Source organism: Cariama cristata, unplaced genomic scaffold (genome assembly GCF_000690535.1).
Source record: "Cariama cristata isolate BGI_N322 unplaced genomic scaffold, ASM69053v1 scaffold26601, whole genome shotgun sequence".
NCBI classification, from domain to species: domain Eukaryota; kingdom Metazoa; phylum Chordata; class Aves; order Cariamiformes; family Cariamidae; genus Cariama; species Cariama cristata.
In genome coordinates, this window is record NW_009601406.1 from 4,369 (window position 1) to 14,244 (window position 9,876).

At 43.2% G+C, this 9,876-nt stretch overlaps 1 protein-coding gene across 1 annotated transcript; it reads right to left on the reverse strand.

Moving 5' to 3' along the window:
• Nucleotides 1-3,770: 3,770 nt before the first annotated feature.
• On the reverse strand, nucleotides 3,771-9,536 carry EIF5 (eukaryotic translation initiation factor 5). Its single transcript, XM_009710449.1, is given in 11 exon segments — nucleotides 3,771-4,170; nucleotides 4,939-5,073; nucleotides 5,346-5,510; nucleotides 5,989-6,150; nucleotides 6,349-6,507; nucleotides 6,689-6,697; nucleotides 7,195-7,328; nucleotides 8,051-8,162; nucleotides 8,512-8,684; nucleotides 8,889-8,970; nucleotides 9,234-9,536. Coding segments are annotated over 11 exon segments (1,296 nt in total). The 5' UTR covers nucleotides 9,306-9,536; the 3' UTR covers nucleotides 3,771-4,077.
• Between the last annotated feature and the right edge of the window lie 340 nt (nucleotides 9,537-9,876).

The window sequence follows — 9,876 nt, forward strand, 5'->3', positions numbered from 1 at the left end:
CTTTTCAAACATCAAGATTCAGAACTTACACCACTAGAACACACCCACATACTAAGCATTATTTATTAGAGTTATAAATCAACTCTTTTAACTCTATGGTACAGCTGGTCAGCAACAAATCAAGCGAGCTGTTTGACTTGGGTGGAGATTGGGATCTTTCAGCGATCATCTCACCACAAAGAACAAAGAATATCTTGGTGGGGATAAATGACAGCCTTGGGGCAAGTGACCCTGCATAGCGAACTGCACATTGTTTTAAAAAGATGACCTCTTTGGGAGCATTGCATTGCAGTTACCCTGGCTCGGGCAGCTGCTACCTCAGCAAGGGGAAATAAAAAGGATTCAGCACGTTACTACGCCTGCTGCAATCCCTTCGAATCGCTTTTCCTTATTGTTAGTCCTTGCCTCGCTACAAGCCCGAGCTGTACACTATCAGGAGCAAAGAGCATCCTTTTATATAATACACGTCTACCATGTCCATCTGAGCAAGGCCCTGGCCTCCAGTGATGATTTTTAGGCTCTTGATTGATAAAACCAGGCAATTTTACCTCTTATATGCATAACAGCAATCAGGATTTCAAACCCCAGTTGAAGCCGCTCAGCTCCTTTCATCTGCTCGTGATGCTGCCCCAAGCAAAACCATCAGCTGAGAAGCTCCCTGTTGTGCTGGAGGAAGAGAAGCCAATGATGAAGGCTGCCGAGCTGCAGTAAAGCTCCTGATCGGAGGCTTCTAGAGGGAGATGAAGGTTTGTAAAGCCAAGGCTAATGGACCTGCGGCTGAACCTTCCACCTGCCAAATCACAGCATTCACGCTGAGGTTTTTGAACAGCAAGACTGTATGCTATGAAGTGAGGGAAATCACCCAACACTTAGGTTTCCTGAGACTGCCAGGAGTCTCTTTGAAGCTCGGAGCAGATTGCATCTAAACACCAAGTTGCCTTTTGAAGACGTACCTGTTACTTTTAATCAGATAGCGTTGGCAATAAATTCAAAGACTCCGGCAAACTTCTAAGTCAGACTTCTTCCTTCCCTAAAGAAATGCTCACAAAATGAATGCTCATTTTTATTAGCTCGTGGAATCCTCAGTTAATGATCTGAGATGAAAACAGCAATATGTATGTGAAAACAGGGTGAGAAGTGCAACTCAGTGCCAGGAATTTCATAGTTAGTGGCGACCTCAGCATTTCCAGAAGCCTCCCCATGTCTGAATGTTAGGGTTCTGCTTCATAATACACTTAATCGGATCCACTTGTGGGCTACTACAGACAAGAATGCTTTCACTGCCTCCACGCTCCCACCACGTTTACTTACCAAAATTCACCATCGTGTAACTTTGCTATGACATCACCAGTTCACTGATCCTACAGAAAACTTTTCTTTTTTTGGTGGATTTATTTCCTAGTTTCCCTACTGGAAGGAACACATCTGTCTTGCCAGTCACTAGGTCTTGGGGTGGGGAAAAAAGAGATGTATCCCCTTTGGTGGCATCCTGCAGTCACAATCAAGTCTGCTCTAAGATGAAACCAACTACACCCTAAATGAAACTTCACTGTGTCACACCTGGTGGCAGCCAACACCGTACTTCAGAAACCTTCTGGTGACATCCTAGAGGCAGTGTCAACCCACATCTGCAAAGCCACATCTACAAAACTTCACCGTGTCACACCTGGTGGCAGCCAACACCGTGCAACACATACTTCAGAAACCTTCTGGTGACATCCTAGAGGCAGTGTCAACCCACATCTGCAAAGCCACATCTACAGACCATCAGCATGCAGCAACTGATGGTTCTGGTGAACAGTGCCGACCTATGCTAGCTAAGAACCAGGCTCAGAGGATCCGGAGACGGTTCTGCAGAGAACTCTCTTGTGGAGTTGGTTGAGGGGCCACTGCAGCTGTGATGGACTCCTGGGAAATAGCGACACTGCTCCTTACTCCCTCCACAAGCAGCAGTTCTGCTCAGAAAGGCAAAGCCGACTCAAACCTCTACCCAAAGAACTTGCCCAAGGTTCCAGCACCCACCTCCTACTGTGACAGGTAAGGGACTACCAGGGAGGCACAACTTGAGAAGTCTTACACTCGCGTCACCAACATGCCTGGGAGATACTGGTGAATGACTTCGTTTTCTGGGTATTGCTGATGCCCAGCCTGTTGATACAAGCAAGCAGGAAGCTTGTGTGAAACCTTGCCAGTGTTTTTAACCCTTCCCTCTCAAGCTTGTCACCACCCCTGAAGTTCTAGCCTTTTGCTTTATAAAAATGGTTCCACAGGTTCTAGTTTCTCACTGCTACCTGTATTAACTAAAACCCATTCATACCGTTTTCTACAGCAGTACCAGGCAAAAATCATCAGCTCTGCAATAGCTCCACTGCATTCACCTGGGACTCTTCCAGAGGATCTCAACCGTCCAGCCTGGCAGGCAAACACCTGTAACGGTGCACTCAACTGCTACATGAGGCAGGCACGTGCCTGCACTGGGAAGGAGGATCTTCCGGACAGGTGACACAGGAATTAATAATTCATTTTCCAAGTTCCCAACAAACATAAAATTGACAATTACTTTTGAAATGCAAACCTAGCTTAAACAGAAAGAACAAATTTTCTTTTAGAGAAATAGAAGCTAGGAATAAAACTGTATTTCAACTAAAAATCATGTTTTGGTACTGCTCCAATAAACACCCATCTAAAATAAAAGGACACTCTGAGATACTTCATGGCTTCACCCCATTCTAACGCCATTTGCTGCATCTGCTACTGCCAAGTGACAATTTGATGCCGGGGCACCTGCAACGCAACAGTAAGTTCACAGATCTACACCCCACTGTAAAAGAGGAAAGCCTGCAGCTCACATCACCACTGTTGTAACCAGCAAACAAAGCCTTCCTCTTCATCCAGCTGTAAGTTCTGCTCAATCAATTGGGACTAGAAAAAGGAGCTCGCTCCGCACTGGAGCCTCCATCTCTCAGAAGGTGCAATACTGAATTCTCAGAACAGCAAAAACAAACAAAACCAAACACCCACACCACTGTCACTCTTCATTTTCCAGAGCAAAAGGCTGTGAAGGGCAACCAAAAAGCCCTCCCCAAATCCCCCATGCACTGAGCTGTACTCCTAGCTCAAAACCTGCTGCTCACATCACACCAGTTTCCCGACTTAGATGAAGTTTCTCTTTGTACTCCACTTCTAAAGGTAGCAGGTACCTCAGCACTGGCATTTAGGACATACAAAACCCATTTCCAGAGCCACTCAGGTTGGCTGAAGGGGCTCCCCAGCTCACAGCAACAGGTCATGCCCTCCCTCCCCACCCCACGAAGGAGCAGGATGCTGTGGTGACAGTGACATGGCCACAGCCAGCTGCTGCACATGCCAACTCCAGAGGTATCGCCTCTGTCAGCTCTAGTCAAAGCCCTGGAAGCTACCTTAGGGGAAAAATAAAACAAAAAACCCAGCAACCATAACACCCCGCAAACCCCACAACTTAAGTAGTGAACATCTGCAGAAGTTTTTGTTAAAAAAAGGTTGCAAGGATCAGAATCCAGACAGTTGCCTTCTGTTTTCAGAAGCTGGCACCTGTACGGTGAGTTACCCAACATCTGCTTCTTGCCCAGGTTTCAAGTCTCCACTGTTGCAACAGCCTCTAAGCTAAGGATATACGTATATTTTCTGTCTCATTCCAGAGTTTTTCATCATTTCGTCTCCAACTTTACATGTTTTGTCAAGTTGTGTAAATACTTACTTGGAAAAGAAATAAGGGAGTTCAAAGTCACAAATGAAGATTGACCAAAACCAAATCCTTTATTTCCACAACTGTATAAATGTGCTCCAAGTATGCATCCAACACAAGTTAGAAAAACAAAAGAGAACATGCCAGTTGCAAACTAGATCAGTTCACCGACGTGCTGACTCCTTGGTATTAGGCTTAGTTACACAAGACCAGTCACAGTAAAAAGATACATTTTAGGGTACAAAGAGTAGCAGGATGTTAAGCCATTTCAGCTTGTGCACATACAAGTCACACTTCTGGCAGAAAATGCAGAGAAATTTGCATTATTATGCTGGAAGCTATGTTGCATCACTTTAAATGGCATCAATGTCGATATCGTCATCTTTATTGTTTGCAGGCTTCACAGTTTCAACTTTAGGTACACTGGCAGTTGTAGAGTACACCACCTGTGGAGACAAGACACTTACTCTTACTACAGGACCTACTGCCGTTAGGCACTAGAATAATTTTAACATTGGCATTGCAACACCTGCCCGCTCAACAGCCCTCCTGCCTGTTGCCATGAACTGCTGAACACGCTGCACTGTGTTCTGAAGTGCACTGCACAGCATCTGCCAGTACAGGAGTTAACACTGTAGATAAAGCCTAGGTTCAGGCATGCCAAAACTACAACTACACCATCTCTTTTTAGAAGGCAGAGGCGTGCACATGTGTCTGTAGGAAGCAGGGTCTCCTACTGGGTAACAAGCCTAGGTACTACTGGAAGGAGAAGAAACAAAAAACCCACATGCAAAAGAAGTCCCAACCACAGTCAGCTGGAGTGCAGCTAACAGATTTTACCTAGGCCTAAACTGTGATGAAAACAGTCCCTTGTTCTTTAATCAGCTTTTCTAACAGACACACATCCACTAACTCTTCTAAAAGCACGAGGCTTTACGCACAGTACCTCTTGTCAATCTTCCACTGTATGAACTACTACTGTGCAAGAGATTGTACCATTCCGCAATGACAATCTCCGGCTATTAAGATGCACCTATATTGTTACAAAAATGCTGTGACAAGAGCATTAGAAACAAGGTGTTCCTCCAGTTCCCAACATGCACAATAATACATGAAGTAAGGTATTCTATAGTGCACTAAGACAAGGTACAAGACTTAAGCGTGCAGCAACAGTACAACCTTGGAGTTGTTTACAGTGAGCAAGCCCTTCCTACCTCTATGTTTTCATCTTCATCTTCTTCTTCATTACCGGAAGATTCTTCTTCAGCTTCCTTTAGCCATTTAATAAATGGTTCTGCTTTGACACGGATTTCTTTGGCAAGCTCCTTTGAAACATATTTCTTTGAGGCCTAAAAGACAGAAGTACACAGACTTGAACACTGAAGGAGTTTACACCAGATCAAACCCAAATACAGCAAGAGCCTAACTTAGAACTCTAACCTCACCCCACTGCCTTCAACAGCCCATTTTTAAAGGCAGATTTCTGCCACACAGTAACTTATCTCAGATTAGTTGCTTAAAGACAGCTGCCCAAACTTACTATACCAGAACAGAGAAACCAGATGCAATATGCTACATTCAGGTACTTGGCTGGTATAGTACATGAAATACTACCCCTTACCTTTTCTGCCCAGCCAAGGATGACTTCTTCTTCCAGAAGATCTGCATCATACATTTCCTTCAAAATATGTGGTATCTTAGAAATAAGCTGAGACTGATGCATGGCTACCACACACTCAAAGCCATGGAGAAGGTACCTCTGAGCTTTCTTGTTGTTGTGGCAGAACTAAAATTGTGGTAAAAGCAAAAGCGATTGAATTAGCTTTTTTTTTCCTCTCCAGATGACAGCAGAAGCAGCAACTCTAACTCGGCGAGATAGCAACATTTACAGCAGCTCATACTATCCCTCCCAGCAATTCTCCCTAGCTCAGGGGTGACTGAAAAGCAAAAAGAACTACAAAACCCCTTCCTCCCCACAGTACCAAGCAGTCCAGAGTAAAAGCAGAAGCGATTGAATTAGCTTTTTTTCCTCTCCAGATGACAGCAGAAGCAGCAACTCTAACTCGGCGAGATAGCAACATTTACAGCAGCTCATACTATCCCTCCCAGCAATTCTCCCTAGCTCAGGGGTGACTGAAAAGCAAAAAGAACTACAAAACCCCTTCCTCCCCACAGTACCAAGCAGTCCAGAACCGATTCAAGCAGTTGCTACAAGAAGCAACACAACAGTTGTTACACTAGGTGCAGGAGAAGAGACTGCTTACACGAAGGAAGTGACGCCTGTATTTCCTTATCTGTTCACGAATCTTTTCGTCGAAAAGGACTTCAGTGAGAACTAGTGGGCCCATAGCCTTCACATCCAGTCTCTCTGCTTCTGCTACAATGTCTTTGTCAGAAGTATCAATGACACCTTCTTCCTTCTTTTTCTACAAGACAGGAACAGACAAAAACATCGTAAAGCTACCGAGGTCTGTGTCAATGCTCTATTGCACCCCTTCCTTCCCCATCAGTAGTGGAACCAGTACTTTAGCAGAAGCTTAAGCAGCTTGCTCTTAGTTGTCTTACTAAGACTTTATACAAGTACAGGAGAGTGGGTACCAAGCAAACAACCAGAGAATATTCACCTTCACAAAATCAAATAGTATGTTGACTCTCTCTTCCACTGTTCTTTCCAGGTCTTCACTAAGCGTGAGGTTCTTTGCATGGTCACTGATTTCATCCATTCTACGCCTCTGGGCTTCTTCTGTTGTGTCTTCACCCCAGTCATCATCATCCTCCTCCTCCTTCAAAACCAAACCAACAGATTCATACAATGCTACTACAAGCTTTGTAATAGGCAAATATTGTTTCTAGATACAAACTTGAGAGCATTTTTATAAACAAGTATTTTTTATTTTTCTCCCTAAAGGGTCACACCATGATTTGCAAGTCAAAGACGATGGAGAAAGGGCAGATACAAGAAACAAGTCAATGCTACAAGCTTTGTAATAGGCAAGTATTGTTTCTAGATACAAACTTGAGAGCGTTTTTATAAACAAGTATTTTTTTACTTTTCCCCCTAAAGGGTCACACCATGATTTGCAAGTCAAAGACGATGGAGAAAGGGCAGATACAAGAAACAAGTAATGGGAGACAGACAGGAGTTTGTAGCCATCTGTAGGGTTACCCAAAGTGCAGTTTTATCACTCTATCTAGTATGCTCCTGAGATATTCCTTTCCAGGGACCTGGACTGTTAAAGGATACACAGCTTTCACTTAGCAAGGAGCACAAATGCTGTTACTGAAGAGCTGATAAAGCTGCTGTAGAGGAGACAGAGGAATACTTCTATTCCAGCAGTCAAGTTGTGGATACAGTAAGAAATTCTGGTGCGACTTTGATTAGCAGGGAATATCAGTGATTTAAAACTTTTACATCAGAACAAGACACCACACCCCCTTATCTCCCCACCTTCCTTTCTACTTACCACAACCTGTGGAGGAGTAATCTCCTCTGGTGGTGGGGGTGGAAGTGTCTCATTGCTGGACACAGAACCATTCTCTTTATCCTTGCCTTTTCTGTTCTTCTTCTCCTTTTCTTTCTTTCCTGTACCAGTGTCACCACTTTCTGTAGGTGAATTTTAGTGTTTTATTCTATGAACTAGAGAACGCTAAAAAAATATAAATCCCTGCACTACTGCACCACTGCCAAATCCCCAAGCAGGTCTGGAGGCTTTTGTTAGCAGCAAGTTATGTGTAGTCCCCATCCCCGGATACATTTAGGATAGATGTACATCTGCTGGGAAAACCCCTGGTTCCCCTGAAAGTCTCATTTCTTACGAAGATAAAAGGTTGTCCAAGTCCATATAACAGGTAACCTCACAAAGCAGAGACCCCTGGAATAGGTTAGACTTTTCTATTCTAGCAAGCTTAAATTGCAGCAGGCAACTAGATGCTTACTACAGAGTGTTGCTTGCACAGAACAAGTACATTTCAGTTAGCATTTACCAGACTGCTTTTACTTCCTACCCTTCTAAATCACTCTGACTTATGGGCAAAGTGCAGTGAGCCCTTGCTGACCAGCTCTCCTCCTACCAAGTTTTGTTCTGCATAGGCAAACCTAACTCTTCACAAATACTTCTACTTGGGAAGGATACAGGATCACAAGGGAAGAGATTGCTCATACCAAAACCATGAGCACAGCTACTTCATCCTGACCTACAAACATACTTTAGGAGTACGCTGGAGCCTTTTTACACTTTAATTAGATGTGAGCTACTTGTTTTTCTACTTCATTAACAGTACTCCAGTAGTTCCCTTTACCCCCATCAAATAAGGAAATGCACTCACCAGGTGGGTTTTTGAGAATGAACGTGCAGAGTTTATGGTTTGTGTCAAGCATGCCTCGATAGCCACAGGCTTTGCAAGAGTTACCTATAGTTTGTTTCTTAGGATTGACATGCTGTAAAAAAGAACAGCCTCCAGTTAACATACCACTTACAGAATAAAGTAATTTTGCATTAAGGCCTAAAGCTGATCTTTACATTATCATCTCCACAAGATTAAGCCAGAGGTTTAAATACTTTATATCACCCCCAACAGAGCAAGTTTAAAATTAGCAATTTAGCTCAGAAGTTTTGTAACTGTTATAAATGTAAAACTTTCCCAAAGGGGTGTGTGCGTGCGTACGCATGTACTGTATTTTCTCGTCACAGATCTCCAAGACAGCTATTAACTTTGCACCACTTCCATGAACGTCTAATGAAACATTTCCATAGTGCTACCATTAATGCAGATGGGAGAGCACCCACCAGATCAGTTTCAGGATTCTCACACTCAGGACAGAGAACAAATTTTTTAATGAATCCATCCAACATGTCTTGCAGCTTATTCGCCTCATGAGATCCATTGACAATGTAACGGTCATTCTTAACATCAAACTGGGTCTGTGCTCCCAGCTCACAACCAAAAAATTTGGTAGGATCTGTGGAAAAAAGCATAATAACCACCATCATCCTCGCATCTTCACCGTCATTTTTAACAGCAAGTAAATATACCCCTGCTTCTTTCTGTTATTTCATCCTAAACCAATCACATTTCTTACAAATCTTGAAAGAACGGTATGCTTTATTAGCTACTGAACATTACCACTTCAAACACAAAAGCATAAAAAAACCCCACTACTTACACGTTGGAGGCCGATTAAGCGCCTTTGCAACGTCAACCATGTTGACTATAACTGTCTTTATTCCATTTCCTTTGCCCTCCACCTAAAGAAAAACAAAAGATTAAGTGACTGCAACAGTCAAACCCAGCATGTATTCCCTATTTCACTACATCAAAAGTTCTGCTTTGAAGCATGTCTTCTAAGAAGAGCTAACGTGCGCTTAGTCTGGACAGAGAGGAGCAGACATCCTCCCTGCCCTCTGACTGGCTAAACATTTATCATCGCCTCACACCTCTCTTTCTCCTCTATCAAGAGAGGAAGGGGTGTGAAACACTACCTACTTACCACTAACGGCTAGTAAGTTACCTTGGCAATCAGACGGGGCATTTTGTAGCGATAGAACTGATCTGAAACACTGCGGTTGACGTTGACAGACATTTTGCCTTATTAGTAGCTTTATCAATAAGATGAAGAGATCTTTGATTGCAGTTTTTTGGTATCTTCTGTCTGGAGAAGACGGGATGACATAAACGACTGCAAGAGTTCTCGGTCTCTGACATGAAAAAATTTTCGCCACTGAGGCTGTAAGGTTCTTGCTTGTATGCTATGTTTCCCCAATACAGGTACCAGTGGCTGCGCAACAGCTCTGCAAGTGTTAATAAACAGAAAAGAAATGAAGTTTATCTCAATGTGCACCAATCGTATCTTGCAACAGAGCTATATAAGGGACTATATTTAGAGTGAAAAGGAAAAAAAAAGTCTATTTTTTATACTATGGCTTTCTTCAACTTGTAGAACTGAAAACAATAGCCGTGAATTGTACTGTTATGTATCTTTTCCGCAACTACACAACAGAGCTTTCCACCCTCTTCCTTCTTACTACCCCAAAAATATTGACTGATTAAGACTATTTTCTGCACAATTAACTCCTGAAAGAGGGCTGCAATCAATAAGGAAGAGAAAGGAACACTGCTGGATTTATTGTGGAGACCAATGGCTCTGGCACTGT